Source organism: Jaculus jaculus, chromosome 9 (genome assembly GCF_020740685.1).
Source record: "Jaculus jaculus isolate mJacJac1 chromosome 9, mJacJac1.mat.Y.cur, whole genome shotgun sequence".
NCBI lineage: Eukaryota > Metazoa > Chordata > Mammalia > Rodentia > Dipodidae > Jaculus > Jaculus jaculus.
In genome coordinates this window covers 112,910,173-112,935,914 of record NC_059110.1, presented here as the reverse complement: position 1 = coordinate 112,935,914, position 25,742 = coordinate 112,910,173, and the positions used below count along the sequence as shown (strand labels likewise).

Here is a 25,742-nt window from a genome sequence, read left to right as displayed (position 1 = left end):
GGAAGTGATGGAATCAGATGACCTGAATTAAAATCTGAATTCCAGAATGTTCATTACTGAATAACACCCACTGATGAAAAGACTACAGGAAACCAGGCTGTGGTACTTGGAAGGTGGAAGGTATCACGCTTATGTTCCAGAAGACTGCTGTCTCAGAGGCGTGTAGCAAACGTGGTGTGCAATATAGTTAATAAAGACTAGGGACAGGTCCCATCATCACAGGAGACAACAGGGACTAGTGAGGGCTCCCAGCTCCCATGGACAGGTAGGAATGCCAAGCGGTTTGTTCCTCTAGGACCCAGGTGATACAATATGTTCTTGGTAACAGTGTCCAATTCATGAATGTGAATTCAGAAAAATGATTGTGGAAGAAGATTACCCTGAGAGTTCACCTAAATGGATTTAATCATGCCCACTAAATTGCCCTCTAAATATTTTTGTTTATGCCCATATGTTAATGCTACTCTTGCTTTTGGTTACAGGAGCTTCTCTTTTCAGATGGTGCTAACTACTGGGAAGACACAAACTCATTAAATAGGCTGAAGAGAAGGGACAGTGGAGTGGTCAGCACTGAGAGACCATCTCTATCAAACGTTCCAAGGACTGGGAACCATTGCAGAACACGTTGTGGAAAGCATGTTAGAGCCAGAGGATGCGAGGAATGCTTTGGAATGCTTTCTTCCAGACACACACAGTGATCGTTACGTTCATGACCTCACAGTGGCTCACACTACCTACACGAGACATACTTAATATAAAGGCAAAAAAAAAAAATGATGACATCAAAAGAGAAGAAGGGCTATTTGGAAAGAAGGGGTTCAGTAGATGGTGGATAGGGAAGGGGGAAAAGGAATATGGTGTGGGGGAATTATGATCAGAGTGCACTGAGAATGTGCATGGAGATTGTCGATAACTTTTTTTTTTTTAATAGAATTGTACTCATCTATTTTTTTAATTTTGTTGGTTTATTTTTATTTATTTATTTAAGAGTGACAGAGAAAGAGGCAGAAAGAGAGAGAATGGGCGTTCCAGGGCCTCCAGCCATGCAGACAAATTCCAGATGCGTGCGCTCCCTTGTACATCTGGCCTACGTGGGTCCTGGGGAATCGAGCCTCGAACCAGGGTCCTTAGGCTTCACAGGCAAGCGCTTAACCACTATGCCATCTCTCCAGCCCGATAACTTTTTTTTTAAGTTAATCCTTGAACTACAAGGGAAAGAAAGGATGAGTGATTTTCCAAACTTGAAGTGCAATCCCGATCATGACAGTCACACTTCTAAGACCACACACTCAGTTATACCACACATGCAAATCAGCTCTGGGTCTTCCAACTCAATGAACCCCGGCCCCTTTATCTGCAGAGTGGGTAAAGTCAAGCCCTGAGCTGTGGCCGCAGATCAGTGACAAAGTACGTGTCTGCCATGCAGAGGCCCTGGGTTCCATCCCCAGCTCCGCACACGTACCGACAGGGAGACAAGAGACAATAACCTTTGCCTGGGAACAACCAAGAGTTGTGAGTATTAAAGACTAATAAACTGGGACACGCCATTGCCGTTAGGAGAGATGTAATGCACAGGACCCCACTCCACACCCACACCCACACCCACACCCGCCACCCAGCTCACTGAGATCTGCAACATGGTGGAGAGAATCCTGCTATGGCTTCCCCAACTCATAGGTCATCCTCCCCTCCTCCCCACCCCACCCATGCTCCGGCTTCTGTTTTTCTTAATCTGTAAAATTAGTTGTGCTAGGAACCCCAAATTAGAACACCATAGTGACGTTCTAATTCTCCATCCCCTTCAATCCAAGTCACCAGTACCCAGCACGTGCCCCCTGGCCCACATGCATCTTTATGTATTCCTAACCTTACCCTGGCAGATGGAGTATAGGACTCATCACGCATGTTAAACCGCCCGTGTGACGTGCTTCCTGTCTTCTGCTGTGTCCCTGCGGCAGGTCCCACAGGACACGCAGACGCCAGTGGTCCAAGGCTCAGCCAGGCTCAGAGCTGCTGGGCAGTTAACAAAGCTGCAGTTCTCCCCAGGGCAGAGGGAAGTCCTGAGCTCAGGCTGGGTTGTTTGGTTTGGAGGTGCTGTGCTGGGATGAAAGGCACCCTGGAAATGGAAGGCCTGTCATTCATTAATTAATTGCAACTGTAATTGAGGGTTTGTTCTGAAGAGCGATTCCTTTGAAATTACTTTCCATTAAGCAGGGACTGCTATCGAGGCAGCACACAGTCTGAGTTTACTCTCTATTCCTGCCTGTCCACCCCAGTGTTCGTCAGGACCAGGTTCTGTGCTGATCTAGCTTACCCTGAGAAGTCTCTCCCACCCTTGGCCTAAATTGGATTTATTTATGGGTGTGTGTGTGTGTGTGTGTGTGTGTGTGTGTGTGTGTGTGTGTTTCATGTCTGTTTTTAAAAAAGAAACCCTGTGTTATACCAAATAGCCTTAGTGTGAGGTTTTAATCTGACCTTTCTCCACATAAATGGACAATGGAAAAATTCCACAGAAAGATTAAACAAACACCTGAGACTGCTGCCCACCTGACGTGGCGGGCTACACCTCCAGATTGCCACTGGAAGGGAGGAAGCAAGCTGGCATCTTGCTGTGGTTTTAAACAACAACAGAGCTTGTTGGCCCAGCGGCGCTTCAGGATTGACCAAGAGGAAACACACGTTGCTCAATGATAGAATCTTGTCGGTACAGTTGTCAGAGAAGGCAACTCCCACAGCAAAGGGCATAAAACCATCCCGGGCAGGCTGGGGTGGGTCACTGCTGTGGTGCCAGGGAGCGGAGCAGAGCCCAGTCCAGCCCTGCTCCAGACACCGATGGCACCATGAGCTCCAGCCACAGCTTCAGCCAGAGCCACTCGACCTCCCACCATGGCAGCTGGGGTCAACCCAGGAGCTTCCCCAGACCCCCCAGCGTCCACGGAGGAGCAGGGGGCCTCCGCATCTCTCTGTCCTTCACCAGGCCAAGCTGCTGGCCCTCTGGGGGGTCTTGGGGGTCTGACAGAGGCAGGCCCCTTCTAGGCGGAAATGGAAAGGCCACCATGCAGAACCTCAACGACCGACTGGCCGTCTACCTGGAGAAGGTGCGCGCCCTGGAGGAGGCCAACATGAAGCTGGAAAGTCGCATCCTCCAGTGGCATCAGGAGAGAAATCCCAGCAGCAAGAAAGATTATTCTCAATATGAGGAAAATATCAGCCACCTGCAAGAGCAGGTAAGACGGCTGCATGATGTGGTGACCCTGAAACTCAGCTGGAGATGGCCTGGTGTGGCCTTGCCAGGAGGCCCTGGGGAGGAAAAAACAGTACAAAGGACAATTCCCAAGAAAACAGTCAAAGAGCTTAAAGTATTGCCCACAGATATTTGAGGATATATTATTATTTTACCTTAAAGATGGATTTGGATGTGCCTGTGTTTTGGCTAATTCATCTGCTAGGCATAAATGATGTAGAAAATGAAGGGAGCAAAAATTTTAGAAGTATTATAGACTATTTTTAAAGTGAAATTGATGTTCCACAAGCTGAATAAATACATGTAAAAATATAAGGAAGGCAGCCAGTCACTGTGCAATATCACTTACGATCCAACAGTGTCACCAGAATGATAAGGGCTGGTGTGCAGGTTGCAAACTTGGTACACAAGGTGGAGAGAGTATTTACTCTCTTATTAATATCAGTTCTGCTCCACCTCAACGTCTTGGCGACAGGGTGGTTCTCCAGAAACAAAAGGCCAAGTTATACTATTGTGGAAATCACGCCTAAAAGCTGTCACTCCACAAGCAAATATGTCATTATGATATCTTTAGATATTTTTCAGGGCGGGGGCTGGGGGCTGCTAAAAGAGAAAGTTGCTCACGGTTCTGGGGCTGGAACATTGCTAGAGAAATAATAAAATGAACATAGGCTGAGGCTGGGGAAATGGCTTAGCAGTTAAGGCATTTGCTTGTGTAGGCCTAGGGACCCTGGTTCAGTTTTCATGTAAGCCAGATGCACAAGGGGGCACATGCATCTGGAGTTCGTTTGCAGTGGCTAGAGGCCCTGGCGTGCTGCCCATTCCCCCCCCCCACACACACAAATAAAATATATTTAAAAAACAAAATTAATAAAAAATTTTAAAATGAACATTGGTTTAAAATCTGATAGTTGGGAGGCGTTATGGAGTCACGCTTTGAAAAAAGTAAATTTTTTTGGCAACCAAGCATCTAAAAACCTAAATTCAAACCTTGTAGGATACTTTGCTGCAAGTAGAGAGAACACAGCCATTTCACAGTTATTTTTTTATAAAAAAAAAACTAAATAATTTCCCTGTTACATAGAACAGTTGCCCAAAAGAAAGGAAATCCTTGTGAGGGATTAACTTACCCTAGAAAGACCATCATAGGCTTCCAATATTTTTTACCGTATTCTTTCACAACACCCAGTCATCCTTGCTTGAGTGTAGGAAGAACCAATCAAGATAGTATAAATCTGTCCTTGTAATGAACCCTAATTATTGAATAATCAGCCTAATAGCAGAGTGTAATTGCCTTAACTACACAGTGCACGCTCGTCTTTGTGAAAACAACAAGGTGACTCAACACCCTCCCCATGTTTTTCACTTTACGAAGTTGCTTTGGTTTGAGAACGGAGGGAAAAGAAGACACTGCCGATGGAGGGCAGAGGGCCCGGCTCGTGGTCACTAACAGAAGAGGGACGGAGGAGGGAGTAAAGGGACAGAAACTGTCACTGAACACTTCTTTAACCTCCGTGTCAGTGCTAAGGGTTCTGGGCAGTGATGAAATGTTTTGTATCATCTGATTTCATTCTCATGACATCTCTGTTAAGAAAAGTTCTGAAAAAGTGAAATAAGAACCAAAGTCACCCGCAAAAGGGGAGATTCCTGTTCGGATGTGCTTCCAACGGCCTCCTGATTTCTACTTCAGCCCTGGGCCCATTAATCCACCTCCCAGGCAGGTGATACATTATTCATAAGGTCATGCATTATTCATAAGGATAATGCATATGCACCAAGTTTACAAGGCTGTTTACAAAAGGCATATTCCATGTGCATACCATTTGACTCTCACAGCTCTGTGAAGCAAGGATTTCGATTCCTAACTTGCTGGTGAGGAGACTGAGACAGAAGAATTGTCTAAATTCTTTAGAGCAGAATGGAGAAAAATGGAGTGAGTGTACTTATGAGGAGGAACAAGTAGCCACCACCCCCCCGCCACGTTGATGACCAGGGCTCTGACGAAAGAAAGCTTCTGCACTCAGAGGTCCAATCTTTTTCCAGACCTTTACTGCCGATGGTGTATTTTCTATGGCTTAGAAGAAAGAAAGTCTGAGACTGAGTCTGTCTGTCTTTCCTTAACTCATCTATTTGCAGACATTACCTGGAGCTGGCCTCGTGCTGGATCTTGATGGCACAGCCTGGGTAGATGCAACATTGCACCCTCACTTTAGGAATGTTAAATGTTACTCAAATGCTCTATAAAATTGAATTAAAAATGAATCTAGTTCTTTTGAAACATAGAATTAGACATAATAATAGGAATATCACACATCAAATTTCTTGAATGGTTCTCAATAATAATATATGTGTCACTCTGGATTGTGGTAAAAGGAACCATTTTCCTTTCAAAGGTAAGAGATCACATGCCCTGGAGCAACAATGCTGTGTTAACACACCAACTAAATGTTCAAAATTAACTCAGGGCCTTGGGGAAAATCTAGGTGATTATTACAACATATAATATAGAAACTTCTGCCTCATATATTTCTCAATCTATCTCCATCCATTTAGAACCATGAAGGATGTCTCAGAAATTGCAGCCACATCATAATAGGTTACCAACCAAACACAAATCGTGGGAAAAAAGTTTTAAGAGAATGAGAAAGAGAGCATCCAGGCTGGCTTTGAGCTCACTATATAGCCAAGAGTGACCTCCTGATCCTCCTGCCACTGCCTGTAGGGTGCTAAGATTGTAGGCATGTGCCACCATACCTGGTTTATGTGGTGTTGGGGAATCAAACCCAGGGCCTGGTAAATATTAGATAATCAACCTATCAGTGGAGCTTCATCTCAGTCTCCAAATGTGCTTTGTGTCAAGTACATGCCAGGCCTCCCACTTGACAGCCACAGGAATACTAACTGAAGAAATGAGACACTTGATGTGGCATCACAAAGGATAAATGATTGGTTTAACTTGGAAAAGCTGAATAAGCTACTGACGGTATTTCTGCTTTGCTGATTTTGGTGTGTACAGCGTAAGGCTACCATGGGGTGGGTGTCAATCAGCCACATGGTACATGGAAATACAGTAACTCAATGCACCAGGAAGTAAGACTTTCCTCCGCATCCCGAGCTTTGGGAATGGAGTTGCTTTTAAATTTTGTTGCGCAAATAATACAAAGAATAAGGTGCCCGGAAGGAAAAGCACTGGTAAGAATGTCCTGAAGCTGCACTGTAGACAAGAGGCAAGGAAATACCTGTAGTTTCCCCTTTGGGGTAAAGGCAGAAGTTTTAGGCTCATTTGGAATCCCACAAAAAAAGAAGAAAGACATTGGAAGGGGGGAGCTGGTGGCTATCTCCCACCACAAACAGTAAGAGTTGGAGGAGGCAGCTCAACATATAAAACTTGGGTCTTTTATCTAACGCAAGAATTGGTTCTCATTACAAAAGTCACTGTACAATTGTCATTGTCCTGAACTAATTCCATTTCAAGTAAGTTTTCAGAGTGTCTCCAGCATGTCAAGAACATACTATTGGCAGCGTTACTTAGTTTAATGTCTTCATTCTCATAGCTCATTGGGGAAATGGTTATTATTTAGTACTACTATTACTATTGTTATTGATATTTTATGGGGGGGGGACAAGCTGCAGCTGAGCACCCACAGCTAGGGGTGCCAGAGCAGGACCCCGGCCCAGCTTCTTGAGCTCCAGGCCTGCTGTTCCTGCCACTTCTGAAGGCTATTGTGCATTCATGAGGCCAAATTCCAAGAAATCAGTGAAGCTTTAAGTAAGACTAGATTTTTTAAAGGCACCTTTGTATTATGGAGTGGCTTTGTCCTAAAACAATAAAAAAAAGTCCTCTCTAGATAAACCTGAAATAAATTCTAAATAAACGAGCTGTATCAACACGATGGGAATGCCATAGGATTCTCTGGCTCCAACTAAGTTATAGGAGTTTCCAGTGAGGAACTCTAAGGTCACCTGTTTCTAGTACAAACTTCCTATTTAACAAATGATGGAACTGGAGCCCAGGATGGACTGACTGGCCGCACACCATGAGGACGGGACAGGAAGAGAGCCAGACTAAAGAAACCCTCCACAATCTACATTGGTGCAATTATTGGTACAAAAGTGTTACAATTTTTTAAAATATATTTATTTATTTACTTACTTATTTGAGAGAGAGAGAGAGAGAGAGAAAGAATGGGCATGTCAGGGCCTCTAGCCACTGCAAACAAACTATAGACACATGTACCACTTTGTGCATCTGGCTTAGGTAGGTATGAGGGAATCGAACTTGGATCCTTAGCCTTTGCAGGCAAGGACCTTAACTGCTAAGCCATTTCTCTAGCCCCAAGTGTTACACATTTAAACAAGGAGAAATCTAGCCTATCCCCACCAAGACAGTAACGTATATCAAATGTGCACTATTTCTCTGATTACATCCAATTTACACAATCACTCAAGTAAACATTTCCAACACTTTTCATTTTAAAGTAAACAAAATTGATTAGTCTTCTGACACTTTAATACAGTTGAAAGCAGCTTCATTAGATGGTAAAGCATTCACTCAGTTCATGTTCTAATTGCAACAATCGGGGCATTCTCATCATAGAATACATGAGTACATTACAAATACATATATATACCTACAAGCTACTTTGGGCAAAATTAATAATAATAAAAACAACTGAATTATGTGATGAATACTATTACAGGCTTCAAATGAGATATCCATTTTGCTCAATAACACTAGAAATATGAATGTACCACAAGCAAGAACTATGTTAATTTAAAATAACAACTGTACTTTAGGAAAGCTAACTTAATAATCACAGTAAGAAAAAGCTCACAACCCAAACTTCTTTTAACATTGTCAGACTGGGAACTTAAACAAAACACTCAGACATATGCACAGTACTAGAATAGTAGAAGGTACTTCCCACAAGAACTCTCTTTCCTTTCCCTGCGTCATTCCTTTAAACAGTTGCAGCAATCCTAGCCTGCCAAAGCTCAACTCTAAAAAAGGGGGGCTTGCTCAGTGGGTAAGAGTGCCTACCACAAACATGAGGACTTAGAAGGGCCTGAGAACACTTGACTTCTAAGTCCTCAGGACCCATGCTGTCAGCTGAGCATGCCCACGAATATGGCTGTAACCACAGTCCTGTGGGGAAAGAGACAGGAGAATCACTGGAGCTAATAAAAAAAAAAAAAAAAGAAAAAGAAAAGCAGCTCCCAATGGAATGGGGCAGAAATGAGGGAAAAGAGGGTATCAACACATGATGTACCCATACTAAACATGCTGTTAATAATAATTTTTTAAAAAGCTCTGCATTCAGAGAGAGGATCCATTTCAAAGAAACATGGGAATGAGTGATAGAGAATGGATATTCAATGTTCAGTGGCCTCCACACAATTACAAGAGAATCTGCACATGCACACACACACACACACACACACACACACACACACACACACCACTACCCAAGCAAAAACAAAAGGCAGTGAAACTAGGCTGAGCATGGTGGCGCATGCTTTTAATCCCAGCACTCAGGAGGCAGAGGTAGGAGGCTCACTGTGGGTCCAAGGCCACCCTGAGACTACATAGTGAATCCCAGGTCAGCCTGAGCTAGAGCAAGACCCTACCTCGAAAAAAATTTTTAAAAAAGCAGCAAAACTGACTATAAATCATATCCTAACTATGCATTTCACACAGTATGTCAATAAACATGCAATGATTTGATTCTCACTGTTCTACTGCAGAAAATGCCTGTGCTGAAGGGCATCTGCCCAAGAGACTGTAAGGTAGAAATGTAACTGTCATGTGTGGGTCCGTCCAACTGAAAGAACTCCTGAAACATGTTTTCCAGATAGTGGACAGCAAGATGACCAATGCTCAGATCGTGGTTCTTATAGACAATGCTAGGATGGCAGTGGATGACTTCAACCTCAAGTAAGTCCCTTCTTCAGAGTGCTATCCCAAAGGAAAGCTCTACAAAGGGCAAGCTCACCTTGTCATTACCCAGATCCAGAATCTTAATTATAATTAAAGGGTACAACCAAAATGCCACGTGCAGTACTTGAACAGACCCTAGTTAAAAAAAAAAAAAACAGATATGAAACACATGTAATAGCATGGGGGAATTCGAATTAAGAATGAGATGGCATTAGGGAATTTTCCACTTTAGTATGGTGATTTTGTTAGGCATATTGAAAAACATGTCTTCTCTCTTAAAATTTGCACCTTAAAATGTCTAGGGTTCAAATTTCATAGGGTCTATAATCTGCTTTGAAAAACTACAGAAATCAGTCATATGTGTTGATACATGCATGTAATCCCATCTCTTGGGAGGAAGGGGTAGGAAAAACATGATTTTGAAGGCAACCCATGAATGCACAGGGAGACCTTATATGATGATAAAAATAATTCTTTAAAAAAAACTTCAGCCTGAATCTGGTGCAAATATAATAAGATGCCCACAAGCGCTAAAGCTAGGTGTGCAGCTGTCTATTCTTCTGTTCTGGACTCAGTTAAATCTACATTGGGTCACTACCACAGAAACACATAGCATGGAACAGATGTACAAAGAAGGTCCTGCAGGTATCATTGGATCCAATTAAATCCTGACAAGTAAAGTAAGGTGAACCCTCATAAACAAAACCCATGACCTTCCAACAGCAGGCATGCTCTTCCCTCCCTTCTAACCAAAGGTATGAAAATGAACATTCCTTTAAGAAAGACTTGGAAATTGAAGTGGAGAGCCTCCGAAAGACCTTGGATGATCTGACCATCATCACAACAGACCTGGAACAGGAGGTGGAGGGAATGCGGAAAGAGCTCATCCTCATGAAGAAGCACCATGAGCAGGTGGGGCCACCCCAGCGACCACCAGGAATTAGCTCAGTCCAGACTATTCCAACAGCTACAGAGAGAATCACCTCCTGAAAGCCAGCCCCACTGGCCTCCCAAAAGAATCATAGAAATAGGGTTGGAGAGCTGGCTTAGTGGTTAAGGCACTTGCCTGTGAAGCCTAAGGACCTATGTTCTACTCTCCAGATTCCACATAAACCAGATGCACAAGGTGAGGCAAGCACGTGAGGTCACACGTGCACATGAGATGGCACATGTGTCTGGAGTTTGACTGCAGTGACTAGAGGCCCTGGCATGCCAGTTCTCTCTCGCGCCCCCTCCCTCTCTCACAAAAAATTACAAAAAGAAAGGAATCATACAAGTAACTAACTTTTCATGTTTAAGATAATCTATTCAGATGTCAAACACAACCACCAAAATGCAGCCATAATTAGCAATGAATTGGCAAAACACACACCCACACACACACACACACACACACACATACTGTTTACTTGGTTGACTTGTTAATATTATACTATAAGAAAAAATGCATGGGACCAGACTTCCATCATTGGTCCAATGCAACAAACTCAGGAGAATAGAACAAAGACAATGTGGTAAATATCACTATCAATATCAAGGTAAATATCACTAGTGGCAAAAATGAAGAAATTCTAATTTACAGAAGCATTTGACTAACTTTGAAAGCATTACCATTCATCTTAAGTCCTGGAGACTGACATATGATAGAAAACCTTTTTTAGGCAAGCACAATTGCTTCTGAACATCAAAGAGCTCAGTTTCTGAATAGCTGGTTAGACAGTGATGGCTGATTAAACCTTTCCTGTAGCCACTTGGCTTCCTACAGAGGCATAAGGCAGGAGATTATAAAAAGCCTGTACAATGTTTGGTTTTTGGCTAAGGAGCTGCTTTCCCAAAACCCTTGGCATAAAACTGGAAATGTTCAATTGCTTAATTATGTAGCCACTTTTACCTGTGAGCATGTGCTGGAGAGGAATCGATTCTGTCTAGAAGCATCGTTGTTCCTGAAATGTTCTCAACTAAGGAGTAGGTCAGAATGCATAGAAGCCATGTGATTAGCTGCTGTCATGGTTTGAATATGAAAGCTCCTCCACAGGTTCATGTTTTGAATGAGTGCTCCCCATGGCTATTTTAGGAGCTGCCGGAGACTTTGGGGGGTGGGACTTTACCTGGGAAACGTGGAACACTAGGGGTGGGTCCTTAGAGATATTTCAAGCCCTGTAGCTTATAGACTCAGGGGCTCACATCCATGATTACATGGCCCCGAGCACTTGGGTAGTTCATCATGTGTAACCAAAGAGCTTCTTCACATCATAGTATACAGGAAACAGAGAGACAGACGGAAGGGGCCAAGGACAAGAGGTCACCGAGGACCTGCCCACAATGACCCACTTCCTTCAACTAAGTCCCACCTCCTGAGGTTTCCAGAGCCGCCCCAACAAACACCATCAGCTGGGGATCAAGCCCCAACACATAAGCCTTTTGAGATAACAGTTTATATCAAACCATAACACATCCCCTGTGTTGTTCTTTATTTTATAAAATTTTTAGATAAAAATATGTATGTTGTTTGGTCAATAAGTAATAACTAGGAAACCACCACACCAGTGAAAGGGTAGCAACCACAGAAGCTGAGCTTTTTCAGACCCATTTACCTGCGCCCGTCCACACAGCAGTCACAACCCATTCAATTTCTCACAGGAAATGAAGGAGCATCATGTGCCCGGTGACTTCAAGGTCAATGTGAAGGTGGACGCAACTCCAGGGGAAGATCTCATCAAGGTCTTGGAGGATATGAGGAAGGAATATGAGTCCATCATAAAGAAGAAACATCGAGACCTGGACACTTGGTTTAAAGAGCAGGTAAGAGGAAGGTGACCACCTCTCGAGGGCCCATGGACATCTGGTCCCAGTGCTTATGTGTCCGCCTGTGCTTGGTTCACAGTCAGCAACTGTGTCCCAGGAGGCGGCCAGCCCAGCGGCCGTGCAGGACAGCCAAAGTGACGTCCACGAGCTGAAGCGCACATTCCAGGCCCTGGAGATTGACCTGCAGGCGCAGCACAGCAGGGTGAGTTGGAACTAAGAATGTCAGATGTTGTGTTGCCTCCTCCACAGAGCCTTTCCTGCGTGGTGGGTAGAGCGACATTTGCCGGGTAGCTCTGTGTATTCGATGCTGGTACCCTTCACATGATCTTCAGGGTAGGTCTTAATCTCCCCCGTTTAGAGATGAGGAAACCATCTCCCCAGACAGTTAATTAAGTTAGCAAAGGTCACGCAACTAGTAAGCCACCAGAGACTAGACCCTGTGATACTGAGGAGTGGGGGATTCTAAACGCCCAAAACTCTCCCAGTGTTCACTCCACTTAGAAGCAGGCTGTTCCCCAAACACTAGAGAGAAATGCTGGTACCAATATGGGCAGGTGGCAAGTCTGGGTTCACTCCCAGTACTGGTCCATTCACAGGCATGTTTGTGTCTCGTCACTCAGAGGACCGGATGTTCTTAGGCCTAAGTCATTTCTGTCATCATCATGATTTGGAAAAATGCTTTATAGGAGTGACATATGCTTTGGAAAGTCATTATATATAATCTATTATTTGTATCCTTTCATAGCCTGTTAAATTTTCTGGTTATGCATCAGTATTAAAAAAAAAAAAACTACTTGCCTCATTAGCACAAATATCAGTCTTGAGAGGGCATTTTCAGTTTATTTGTATTGCAAATACACATGTTGAATGATGGCATGTCTGATGAATTAGTAATCATTAACAGACAGATGTTAAAGTGTTCACTGTCCATGGAACATGGAGGCATCTTTAATTCTAGAACTTAGGAAGCAGAGGCAGGAGGATCACTAGTTCAAAGCTAGCCTGGGCCACAAAGTTCCAGGTCAGCCTTGGCTAGAGTGAGAACCTGCTTCAAAAAAAAATTATGTGGGGAAAACAGTCTGTTGAATATATTCACATATTTACCATTTCTTTAAAGGATAAGTGGTCTTTTAAGTATAGATGTACTTAAAAAGTAAGTGTATGTTTCCACAACTGGCATCCAAGTCAGACTTTATTTTCTCCCCACTTCTTCTATACTTCTTTTACTCCTGTATTGGTTCCAGTATATGGTTGCTTTTCATGTAAGAAAGGAAGGAAAGGAGGGAGGAAGAGAAAGAGGGAGGGAGGAAGGTAGGAGAGAAGGAAAGAAGGGAGGAAGGAAGGGAGGGAGGGAGGGAAGAAGGAAGGAAGGAAGGAAGGAAGGAAGGAAGGAAGGAAGGAAGGAAGGAAGGAAGGAGGGATCCAGTATAGAAGAGGACAGCAATGAAGAAGGCAAGCACTAGTTGAGGTGGCAGGAACAGACAGTTAATGCGCTGTAACAGGAGGCCATGAGAACGTAGACACATTCAGGTTCGTGAGTGGAAGGAGATGTGGAAGCCTGTGACTGTTCTCTCCCGACTGCTGTGAGTTCCTTAAGAACCTTGAAAAGTAAGTAAGACAATGGGCTGAAAGGAAGGACACAGAGGATGAGGGTCTGAAGACAAAAGAAGGAATGGGGGCTGGAGAGATGGCTTAGTGGTTAAGCGCTTGCCTGTGAAGCCTAAGGACCCTGGTTCTAGGCTCAATTCCCCAGGTTCCAAGTAAGCCAGATGCACAAGGGGACAGATGCTTCTGGAGTTCATTTGCAGTGGCTGGAGGCCCTGGCATGCTCATTCTCTATCTATCTGCTTCTTTCTCTCTCTTTTTGTGTGTTGTTCTCAAATAAATAAATAAAAATAGAGAAAAAAATGTTTAGAAAAAAGGAATGGAACAGCCTCTGGGAGATGAAGAGGGTGATTACACTACCCAAATGTAGTTTAATGACCAGAAATATTTAAAAGCCCCCTAAAAATTATCAGCCATTCAAGTGTGAAGTCAATGCAATAATAAATCATCTCTTTAAGATTAAAGTCCTAGGGAACAGAACTGTGGGTATTAAATCAAAGCAGAGCAAGGACATGAAGTCAGCCCTAGCTGAGGAACTTCAGAATTTCTCCCCAAAATGACCATTGGTTACGTTGTCATAAAAAAAGGCATCACTTGAAACCAAGACTTCTAGATTTACTGACATGACAGGACATTCTGCTTAGCCTGAACTTGAAATAAACATCGCAGTTTGTTTTAAGTATAAGCGCGTCCAATGTAATACGCAGATAATATTTGGAGCCTATTTGTCCTAAAAAAATGTATGTGTTGTTCATCTGAAATTCAAGTTTAACTATGCGCCCTCTACAGTATAGGGGTGTCCTTACATCGGACCCTCTGTGAGGTCACAGAGGTGGCAGTCCTCATGGCTGTCTCCCTCCAGGAGTTGTCCATCTGGCAGCAATAAATTAGGAACATAACAGTCAACTTCAGAGCAACAGAGTGTGTGGCCAGTTCTCAACGCAGAGCATAGACCAGCAACACCAAGAGCGTTCAGCGGTGTTCCCAAGGGTTCCCTGATACAACGGCCTTATGGCCCAGAACGTGGCGACAGGAGACCCAGCCCTTACCCCAGGCCTTTAAGTCAGCCTATCGCCACTTCCCCAGCAGCTGCCAGGACACCTAGCAGAACAGTTGGTACAAACCCAAGTACTGAACAAGCCCATACTGCCGAGCAGCCGAGCCTCGGGTGAACGGGTGAAAGCACTCTTGTTTCCTCTTTCAGAAATCCGTTCTGGAAAATGTGTTGTCAGAAACCAAGTCCAGGTACTCAGGCCAGCTCAGGGACATGCAGCACATCATTGCCCGCTACGAGGAGGAGCTCACACGGCTACGGCGCGACCTGGAACGGCAGAACAAGGAATACAGGGTGCTCCTGGGCATCAAAGCCCACCTGGAGAAGGAAATCGCCACCTACCGCCAGCTCCTGGAGGGAGACAGCGAAGGGTGAGGCAACGGTGCTGAGGACATGCGAGGAGTTCAGTCCCTGCTGGACAGATGTGTGTGCGCCCTCAAGGGTCTCTAGCAATAGTGGCTCTAGAGAAGGAAAGGCTAACGTTGATTTGCTCTGGAAGATTCTTCTCTTTACCTATTTTAAGATTTTAGTTTTATTTATTAATATATTTATTAGAGACAGATAGAGGGAGAAGGAGGGAGAGAAAGAGAGAGAAGGGGCATGTCAGGGCCTCCAGCCACTGCAAACGAACTCCAGATGCGTGTGCCACCATGTGCATCTGGCTTACGTGGGACCTGGAGAATCAAACCTGGGTCCTTAGACTTCACAGTCATGTGTCTTATCCAATAAGCCATCTCTCCGGTCCTGGAAAATTCTTATATGAGGTCTATTTCATAAAGCTGTGTGAGCTAATCAGCTAATACTCCCTGGGTGCTAAGTTTTGCATTCAGAACAGTTAAAATGGATATATTGGGACTGAAGGGATGGCTTAGCGGTTAAGGCACATGCCTGTGAAGTCTAAGGACCCAGGTTTGACTCCTCATAACCCTTGTTAGCCAGATGCACAAAGGGGCGCACACATCTGAAGTTGGTTTGCAGTGGCTGGAGGCCCTGGTGTGCCCATTCTCTCTCTCTCTCTCTCTCTCTCTCTCTCTCTCTCTCTCTCTCTCTCTCTCTTTCTCTCTCTCTTCTCTGCCTATTTGTGTAAAAAACTGGATATATTAATGGGTTGGGAGGGAGTGGAGGTGGGTATTAATGAGTGTTTCTCAGTGGGAGTGCATACTATTTGAGTTTAAAAAATAAAAGGCAAAGAAATATTTTAGCCCAACAGCAGAAAAAGATTCCTAAAGAAAGTTGTCGCGATTTTCCATCATGTCTGACCATCTAAGGAAATAAGGGCTAGCCACACATTCTGTAACCCAAGAGAGATAGTTAGAACATTTTATTTATTTTATGTTATTTTATTTGCAAGCAGAGAGAGTTGGAGAAAGAGAGGGAGGGAGAGAATAGGTGTTCCAGGGACTCTAGCATCTGCATGTGGCTTTACATAGGTACTAGGGAATCAAACCCAGGTCATTAGGCTTTGCAGGCAAGTGCCTTAACCACTGAGCAATCTCTCCAGCCCTAGAGCATTTTTAAAAGACATAAATACATTATTATTGAACCAAACTGAGAAACCCAGAGGCTCTATGCTAGAAAGCCCCATCCTGGAAGGGATGCATGTGGAGGCCAAGCCTCCAGCAAGCTGCAAGGAAGGGCAAGTGGCTTGGGAGATTTCTCCAATCCCTAAGGATACTTCTGAGAGACAGTCCTTATTGCCTCAGGATCCAGAAGGTTCCCTGTGAGCTCAAGATCTTGACTCTGCGGGAACTCAGACAATTATCTTCATTAACGAGCTGAAAATGTGTAAGCAGACAAAGGAAGGTGACTCATGCTGAGAAGTTACAGTGATCACTAAAGCAAGCTTTGACCTTTCTCACTTTTCTAGGACCGGGGAAGAATCTAAGTCGAGTATGAAAGGTAAAGAAAGACTCTCTTTCATTGTTTGACTCTGTTTTTAATGAATCTGCATGTGCCTCTATTCTGGACTTATCATCATCCCTATTGTGTTCTCAAATACCCTGCATTCAATTTTTATTTTGCTCCAAGGTGGTCAGGAATTTGAATTAATTAAACAAATTAGGTATGACAGGACCACATGAGCTCTCACTATTGCTTTCCACAGCATATTGGTTGAATATCCCTTATTCAAAATGCTTGGGACCAGGTGAGCTTTGAGTTTCAGAGTTTTGTTAATTTAAAGTATTTGCATATGCGTCATGAAGTATATATCTTGATGATGGGACTCAAGACTACATAAAAGGGGGCTGGGGAGATGGCTCAGCAGCTAAAGGTGATTGCTTGCAAAGCCTGCTGGCCTAGGTTTAACTCCCCAGTACCCATGTAAGCCAGATGTACAAAGCAGCACATGCATCTGGAGTTCCTTTGCAGTGGCAAGAAGCCCTAAAGCAGCAATTCTCTCTCTCTCTCTCTCTCTCTCTCTCTCTCTCTCTCTCTCTCTCCCTCCCTCCCTTCTTCCCTCCCTCCCTCTCAAATAAATAAAAACTCAAAAAGACTAGACACAATTCAGTTAGGTTTTATCTATACCTTATTACATGTGGCCTGAAGATAATTTTTAAATAATTTCTTACATGAAACAAGAAACTATACACAAAACTCAGTTAGGTTTCATATGTACTATATTGCACATGGCCTGGGATAATTTTTGAATAATTTCCTTACATGAAATAGAGTTTTAAAGTATGGATTATTCCACTTAGAGCATCATGTCAGTGTTCAAAGGTTTCAGATTTTGGAGCTATTTTGAGTTTGGAATTTTGGATAAGGAATACTCAACCTGTACATGAAAGCTGTTTGCAATCAGTAAAGTAGATTAAAGTGGTAGCAGATTATATTGTGTCTCTTTAAAATAATGGAGTCTGAGGCTGGAGAGATGGCTTAGTGGTTAAGGCACTTGCCTATGAAGCCTAAGGACTCATGTTTGTCTCTCCAGGTCCCACAAAAGCCGGACACACAAAGTAACACAAACACACAAGGCTGCACATGTACACAAGGGGGCGTACATGTCTGGAGTTCAACTGCAATGGCTGGAAGCCCTAGTGTGCCAATTCTCTCCCTCTCTCTCTCTCTCTCTCATAGAGAAAGGCCAGTCTGTTGGGCTTGCCTCAGAAATAAACAAATAATGGAGTCTGTTAATTAAACTTTTAGGAAATTAAATCACATCATTTCCCAAACCTGATTCTGATGAACATTATGGAAGATATGTTCTTTGACCAGATAAGGTTAGGGATGTTATACACCATTATCCTTCTCCTGAGCAGTCATGTCACATGCTAAAAAAATGGAACAAGTACTGCTGTGTGGAAGGAAAGAGAAAGAAACAACAGCCACACTTTGTTTAACCCAGCATTCCCAAACACCTTTGCCCTGAGAACCATATTTCAACAGATTACCACTGATATCTCACCGAAAAATTCTAGGACAGTCAAGTCTGGATCAAACCTCAATTTCTGATTGGTTTTCTGATAAAACTCTTCTGAGGCATTAGAGATTCTGAGAATCTGAGTGGGGCAAGCCATTTCAGAAGAGCTGGAGTAACAGCCCCCTTTCTGCAAGATGGGTCAGATGACCCTTCAAGCCTCTCCTTAGCCATGTCTGGGGATACAAAGCCATTACTTACAGAGATGGCCCACTCCTGTGTGCTTGGTTGTATGGTTCTCCCTTCCATCTTTACTGAAGGTTTCAACTCTTCCTAATGGTCTAGAGCCAGTTTACTGATATGTGAGAGGCACTTGCTCAAATAAGGAATACCTGGGGAAACAGTGACCATAATAAACACCCCTGGCTTCAATGCCATCCACCATAAAACATTCTTTCTGTATCTTAAAAGATGCCCCAAATGGCATCAAGTGCTCTGCAAACCCACAGAACCCATGATGTAAGAGTCAGAGAGTCTTTATGAGCAGAGAGTATTCCTCAAGGACTGGTGGTCAAAGATCAGCTTTTGTAAGATAAGCGTATAGCCAGATGTGGTGGTGCATGCCTTTAATCCCAGCACCCAGGAGGCAGAGGTGAGAGGATCATCATGAGTTTGAGGCCACCCTGAGACTACATAGTGAATTTCAGGTTCAGCCTGAACTAGAGCAAGACCTTACTTTGAGAAAACAAAAAGGAAAAAAAAAAAAAAGACAAGGGTCAGATCTCCAAAGGTGACACTGTTCCAAGACGCTGGTCTTCTGGAAGGAAGGGGCTCTCCTCCATGGTGACATCCTGGCTGCCTGGCCCAGAGCCAGTCCCACTGCTTAGTGTGCATTTTGAAAGGTGCAGAGAACCTGTAGGGCAGGGGGTCTGGTAGTGACCACTTCCGTTCTCTTTCCTTCAGCACCTGAAGCTGCCAAGATCAAGACTATCACCCAGGAGAGCGTCAATGGAAGAATAGTTCTGTCTCAAGTGAATGAGATTCAAAAGCATGCAGGAAGCCAGTGAAAGTCTCCATCTGTTGTAAAAACTATTTCCCCCAATGGAAAGCCCTTTCCTAGACACTAATGGGTGAGTCCTAAAGGTACCTTGGAATTATCAAATTCTAAAACTTTTTTTTTCTCCTGTGTAATGATCTCACCAGACCTCTCATAATGCTGTTAATATATTGCTGAGCTTTCTTTCTTTCTTTTTTTTTTTTTTTTTGAGTCAAAGTAGAAGGTTTTGAACTTGAACCACTGCTTTCCTGTTTCAATCAACTTTCCCACCAATGCACATCTGGTTTGCAACCAATAAAACACACGTTCTACATCATGTTCTCTTCTTCTATCATAAGGGGCCTTGGGTCTTTCTAAGGACAGTATTTCCAGGAAAGATCCAGAGGGATCTTCTTCAAATGTGTCTCCAGAAGCCTAACCCAGAAACTAGGCAGTCCAGGGATGAGGTGAGGTTCATGGGACTCTGCACCCTGTCTGTCCGCAGAAAGGAGTGTGGGAGAAATACAGATTGGGACTCTCTGGAAGCTTCGCTGAGAATTGGAGACCACCAAACATTACCCTAGCTCACTTTCTTAGAAAGAGAAGTAGCTGAGGGCTGTGGATGGAACTCGGTTGGTAGAGGAATTACCTAGCACGGAAGGAAGCCCTGGGTTCAGTCCCCAGCCCTGCTAGGTGTGGTAGTACCTGTGATCACGGCACTTCACTGAGGAGGAGATGGACGCAGGAGAATCAGAAGTTCAGGGTCATCTTCAGATACATATGGAGTTCAAGGCTAACCTGGGATGCTGGCAGGCAGGTAGTGCTGAGGAAGGACCAGACCTGCTGGTTCCTCCCAAGAGGTTGAGGAACAGGGTGAAGCATCGGACTACCCAGACCCTCTCCTAGCCACCGGAGAAAAACCACATTGAGTCGGGAGTCTTGTCAAAGCAGGAACTCGCTTTATTGTTACAAGCAGTTGTCTATAAAATGTTGGGGGCGAAGGCGGGGATTTTAGGACGGGAGGGTGGGGGAAGAGGTAAGGGCCAATAGTAAACTGTGACTATTGAAATGATAATTCCAACTCCCATGCAGAGGTGGCAGGCAAGAAGCCATTAGGCGTCTTGCTGAGTCCTAGCTGGCCAGAGACAGGTCGCCAAACTTTAGCTAGGCTCAGGAAGTTCCACTAGGCCTCACGCCTGGGCCTTTCAGGGCCCAACACTGAGATACATGAGATTCTTTCTCAAAAAGAAGAAAGGAAGGAAGGGTCACTGATGGGCCTAAGTGAAAGTTAAAGCTTAGAATGGAAACTGAGGGGAGTGGGGGGGTCTTCATTACACAGAGATACTAGGACTCTAAAGGGAAAGTGACTCATTCAAGACCCAAATTGCAAATATTAGGATCTAGAGAATTACACTGAGCTGTGGTCAGTGGCTAGAGCATTGGGGACAATGACCTTTGGTCTCTGAGACAATGTCATCATTCTGGGGCAGATTCAGAGTACCACTGTTAGAAGAAGGCAGAAACCCACTAAGAAAGCATCCGAATATGGTACATGGAATTACAGGACATTAACAGTTTAACAGACCACCCATATGGGATAGTAAAACAGGCATTTTACAAATGTCCATTTGACAAATAAGTAAACTTATGCTAGAACAGTGGAGACATTTACCCAAATATTCACTGAATCCATGGCCCAGGTCACATACAGATCCAGGGATCATGGCTTCTCTAATAAAAACAAAGCGAAATGTGAATAAAATGGAGTTGATCACCTGTCATATACAATGCCCTGTACAATGCCCCATATTTTTTTATCATTGTCTTAATACTCTTTTAGAAAGAATTACTTTTTGTAATTTTTTTATGAGGGTGAGAGAAAGAACTGGTGCCCCAGGGTCTCAGCTACTACAATCAAACTCCAGACACGTGCGCCACCAAGTGGGCATGTGCGACCTTGTGCTTGCCTCACCTTTGTGCATCTGGTTTATGTGGGACCTGGAGCGTTGAACATGGGTCCTTGTGCTTCACAAGCAAGCACCTTACCCACTAAGCCATCTCTCTAGCCCAAAAATTCCTTTTGATATTTTCTGAAATGTGCACCTAGTAAACCTGACTTCCCATCCCTTGAAGTCAACAAGTGTGGTTTCTGAACCTTAATGCACAAATCATAGAAAACCAACCCTTAATACTCTAAACAAAAAGAACCCAGGATAGGATAGCTACATCACTGCAAAATTGTTTCATTGATTTAAATTTTATAACAGAAGTTTTTCTATAGTGTGTGACTATTTTCAAAGAGGTTCAAGGATAACAAATACACATACCTCTTCAATGACTTTGTGCTGTGCTTGTCTATAGGGAATTTGACATTACTTGGGGTAAGAATGAATCTAAATTAGAGTGCATTACTTCTATTTTTCCACTTCATTCTGCTAAGAGAATCATTTTATGCCACTAGGGCGCAGATCTCCAAGGAGATCTAAGAATTTTTTTCTGTCTATTTGAGCATCCACCCATTCTGCTATTTTAGACATTTCATTCTGCAATCTATAAAATGTTTATAAAACATATAGTCACCCCTCCTTATTCCATTGGAATCTGCATCCACAAATCCAACCAACCACATATCAAAACTATTTGGAAAGAAACTAGATCTAAAGTGAACATGTATAGACTTTTAAATTTTTGTCATAATTCCTTGAACAACATGCCATAACAAAAGCTTACACTGTAATATGATAACTTAAAGTGTGTAGGTTACATGCAAATACTATGACAATTTATATATGGGATCTGAGCAGCCACAGATTTCTATTTTCTTCCTGGAACTAATCCCTTCAAACACCAATGCACGACTGTTGCAGTCCGGTTCGCATTGCTGGTAGAAATCACCCAACAAAGAGCTGCTTCTGGGAAAAAGAGATTTATTTTGGCTTACAGGCTCAAGGGGAAGCTTCACGATGGCAGGGGAAAATGATGGCATGAGCAGAGGGTGGACATCACCCCCTGGCCAACATAAGGTGGACCATAGCAACAGGAGGGTGTGCCAAACACTGGCAATGGAAAACTGGCTATAAAGCCCATAAGCCCGCCCCCAACAACAGGAGGCATTAATTCCCAAATATCCATCAGCTGGGAACCTAGCATTCAGAACACCTAAGTTTATGGGGGACACCTGAATCAAACCACCACAACGACTATGCACATCCTTCTCAAGAATAAGTCAGAGCGTTGCTAGAAAAATTCCTGGAAGGAATTGGAGATATAGCTAAGTAATAGAATGCTTCTCTTATAAAGCCCTTCCTTTACCAAAGGGGGGAAAGTCGCTGAAAGAATATTCTAAAAAGACTACATTGGGCTTGAGATGGCTCAGCAGTTAAGGCTCTTGCCTTCAAAGCCTAACAACCCAGGTTTGATTCCCCAGCACCTACATAAAGCCAGATGCTCAAAGTGGCATATGCATCGGAGTTCATTTGCAGTGGCTGGAGGCCTTGGCACATCCATCCTCTCTGTCACTCTATCTATCTTCTCTCTATTGCTCTCTGCTTGCAAATAAATAAATCAGTAAATAAGAATATTATCAAGCTAAAAGAAAAGGTTTTATTTTAAAAAAAAAAGAACTGTAGAAATGACTCAATAGTTAAAGGTACTTGTTTGCAAAGCCTGACTTCCCGGTTCAATTTCCCAAGGCCAATGTAAAGCCAAATGCACAAAATGAAGCATGCATCTGGAGTTCATTTGCAGTGGCAGGAGGCCTGGCATGCCCATACTCAATCTCTCTCTCCCCTTCTGTCTGGCTCTCTCTGGCGCTCTCTCTCTCTCTCTCTCTCTCTCTCTCTCTCTCTCTCTCTCTCTCTCTGTATGTTTGTGTGTGTGTGTGTGTGTATGTGTTTTAAATAAATATGATTTAAAAAGTAACCAAACAAAAGATAAGTTCTAACCTTACAATCATACCATTTATATGACTTGGTCATTGTAAAAAATGTTTATATAATGATCTGAAATACCCTTAATGACTTATTAATTTTCACTGTATCAATTAAGATGACCAGGGCATCACAATTTTCCCAGAAAACTTGTCAGGTCCAAGCAAACAGAAGTGATGGTCACTCTATCATAAAGAATTGCTTCTTTGGAGCTGGGCGTGGTGACACACACCTTTAATCCCAGCACTCGGGAGGCAGAGGTAGGAAGATCGCCGAGAGTTCGAGGCCACCCTGAGACTACATAGTGAATTCCAGGTCAGCCTGAGCCAGAGTAAGACCCTACCTCGAAAAAAAAAAAAAAAAAAAAAAAGAATTGCTTCTCTTTCAATGCGAGGCAAATAAGGAGAAATTAAATTATTTGAACAAACAGGCAACTGTGTGAGTTTTGTCTCTAAACCAATAGAAAAATCTTCCTGCATTTAAATCAGCCCCCAAAGTCTTTCAAAATACCCATTACAAATCAATTAATACTTGTGTATTCAGAAGAGTTACCAGCTAAAGGAGTTTCTATTTACATTTGGTTTTGACAAACAGACACCCAACCCACAGAAAGGAGGAGGCACTCAACTCTCCTGTATTCATGCTGGAAACACTTTGAACAAACAGCTCTGGCCATGCTAGAGCCCCAAGCCCAACTAGACAGAGAGCTGGCGAATCCCGAGAAGCATGCAGTATTATTTTGGAATTCAAGATTTATGGCAACATATTTTGCCTACAGTATCATAAAATGAGGACATAGATGGATCTGGTATTGTTCAAACCAATAAAATAGATGCCTTTGTAGGTTCATTTTCCACTTCTATTTATACCCTGTTGATGTGTGAAACTGGAAATTAATCTTACAAAACTTAAGTAGGGTATGGTAGCACATGCCTAGAATCTCAGCACTCGGAGCTGACGCAAGACGACCATAAGTTCAGGGCCAGCCTGGGCTACATAGTGAGACCATATTATTTTTAAAAAAACTTTATACAAATTCATTATGAAGAGATATAGTGGCTATGTTTTCCAGGAAGAAGTCATAAAGTCAAGAGGGAAGTGAGAACCCAAGTTATGGTCACAAAAAGTAGATAAGAGACAAGTCCAGGGAAATTTCTTTAACTCAGGGGTTCTCAAACAGGGATCACCTGAGAAAATTTGAAAATTCTGATGCTAACAGTCTATCTCAACTAAACCAAGATTATCAATGGCTGGGACCAGGCATCAATATATTGTTTAAATTCCCAAGTAATTACAATGTACTTAGAACCTTCTACCTTAGTAACTTCAGGTAAGTGCTTTGTTGTGTATTTGTATGCTTCCCATACAATGAATTTTTAATACTCCCATAGGACTAAATAGCAACTAACAGAAAAATTTTTTTAAAAAAGACCTCCTTGGTCTGGGGGGATGTCTTAGCGGTTAAGGTGCTTGCAAAGCCGAAGGACGTAGGTTCAATTCCCCAGGACCCACGTAAGCCAGACGCACAAGGTGGTGCATGTGTCTGGAATTCGTTTGCAGTGGCTGGAGGCTCTGGCGCACCCATTCTCGCTCTCACTGGCTCTGTCTCTCTCTCAATAAATAAATAAATAAATATAATTTTTAAGAAAACACTCCTTCATGTCACTTTCAAAAGCTTGTGATTGAGGTGGTGCATACACCTGGAGTTCCTTCACATCATGGAAGAGACCCTGGTGTGCCCATTCTGTCTGCCTCTTTTCTCTCTCTGTCTCTCTCTCTCTCTCTTCTTGAAAATAAATAGCTTTTTAAAGGAAAGATTGTGAGTAGAGCTTCAGATTTCTAGAGAAGTGTCTCCAGGAAATAGAACAAGTAAAAACTTAGAAGTGTGGCAAATACTTTTTTCAAAAAGTACTTCACAAAAGTCTGCAAACACCCTTCCACCTGCTTCTAGTAAAAATGTCGCAAAGTGCATATTTTGCCAAGGCCTTAGGCTTTGAGTTTCTATGATGAAAATCTGCTGTTATTTTATCCTTCTCATTCCATATAGCTTAGATTTTTTTCATAATAAAGTGAAATATGACAGATGCAGATAAAAGACTCAAGAGTAAACAGCTTTAGGCTAAGTAAGTAAAAAATTTAATTCAGGGAACATATAAACATTTCTTTCTTTAGAAAAGCATTATTGTTTTAGTGTTTTCCTAATGCAGATCTTATATTTCTGTAATAGTTAAAACACTGAATATTAAATTCAATTTTTTAAAAAAGCATTAGAAAAAAATATGGAAATCAATGGATTGAACCTACTGTTTAAGAGATTGGGAAACTAAATCCTAAGTCCTCCTCTATTCTAGCATCCCCAATAAATTAAAGAATGCAGCCTATACTCTTAAAAATTCATAGCAAATTAAATATTCTAAATGTATGACCCTATTGAAAAGTCAAAATAAGGTTTGTACTTTTAATCTGAAACCAGTATGTAAAAACAACAATAGTTGCAAGAAAAGCCTGGGGTAGATACTAAAAATGGATTTTTTTATTTTCTTTACAGATGAACAAACTATTTGGTACATACTATGTTTTGCATAAAGACTTAAGAAACCTATTTCATGTTAAATAATGCAGCATGTCTAATTTCTTTGGGACAAAAATAGCATAATTTCAACAATACCCATTGTGTCATTAACCAGTGTTGTACCATAATTACAATATGGCTAGCCTTTCGTATGTGCAAAAGGGCATAAAGGAATTATTTTTCAGAATATAATATAGAGAT

At 42.8% G+C, this 25,742-nt stretch overlaps 1 protein-coding gene across 1 annotated transcript; it reads left to right on the top strand.

Annotated features, from left to right (window-relative positions):
• Nucleotides 1–2,794: 2,794 nt before the first annotated feature.
• Nucleotides 2,795–19,202, top strand: Krt23 (keratin 23). The gene is made up of 8 exons (XM_004655767.2): nucleotides 2,795–3,227; nucleotides 9,097–9,179; nucleotides 9,938–10,094; nucleotides 11,823–11,984; nucleotides 12,067–12,189; nucleotides 14,797–15,017; nucleotides 16,514–16,545; nucleotides 18,968–19,202. The coding sequence occupies exons 1-8, from the start codon at nucleotides 2,841–2,843 to the stop codon at nucleotides 19,069–19,071; spliced, it is 1,269 nt and encodes a 422-aa protein (XP_004655824.2). The 5' UTR covers nucleotides 2,795–2,840; the 3' UTR covers nucleotides 19,072–19,202.
• The last annotated feature ends 6,540 nt before the right edge of the window (nucleotides 19,203–25,742 follow it).

Excerpts from the sequence above, each read along its gene's own strand:
- Krt23 (XM_004655767.2), top strand. The coding sequence starts at position 2,841 with ATGAGCTCCAGCCACAGCTTCAGCCAGAGCCACTCGACCTCCCACCAT. Across the intron at positions 3,228-9,096 it reads TCAGCCACCTGCAAGAGCAG|ATAGTGGACAGCAAGATGAC; the intron begins GTAAGACGGCTG and ends CATGTTTTCCAG. Across the intron at positions 12,190-14,796 it reads TGCAGGCGCAGCACAGCAGG|AAATCCGTTCTGGAAAATGT; the intron begins GTGAGTTGGAAC and ends TTCCTCTTTCAG.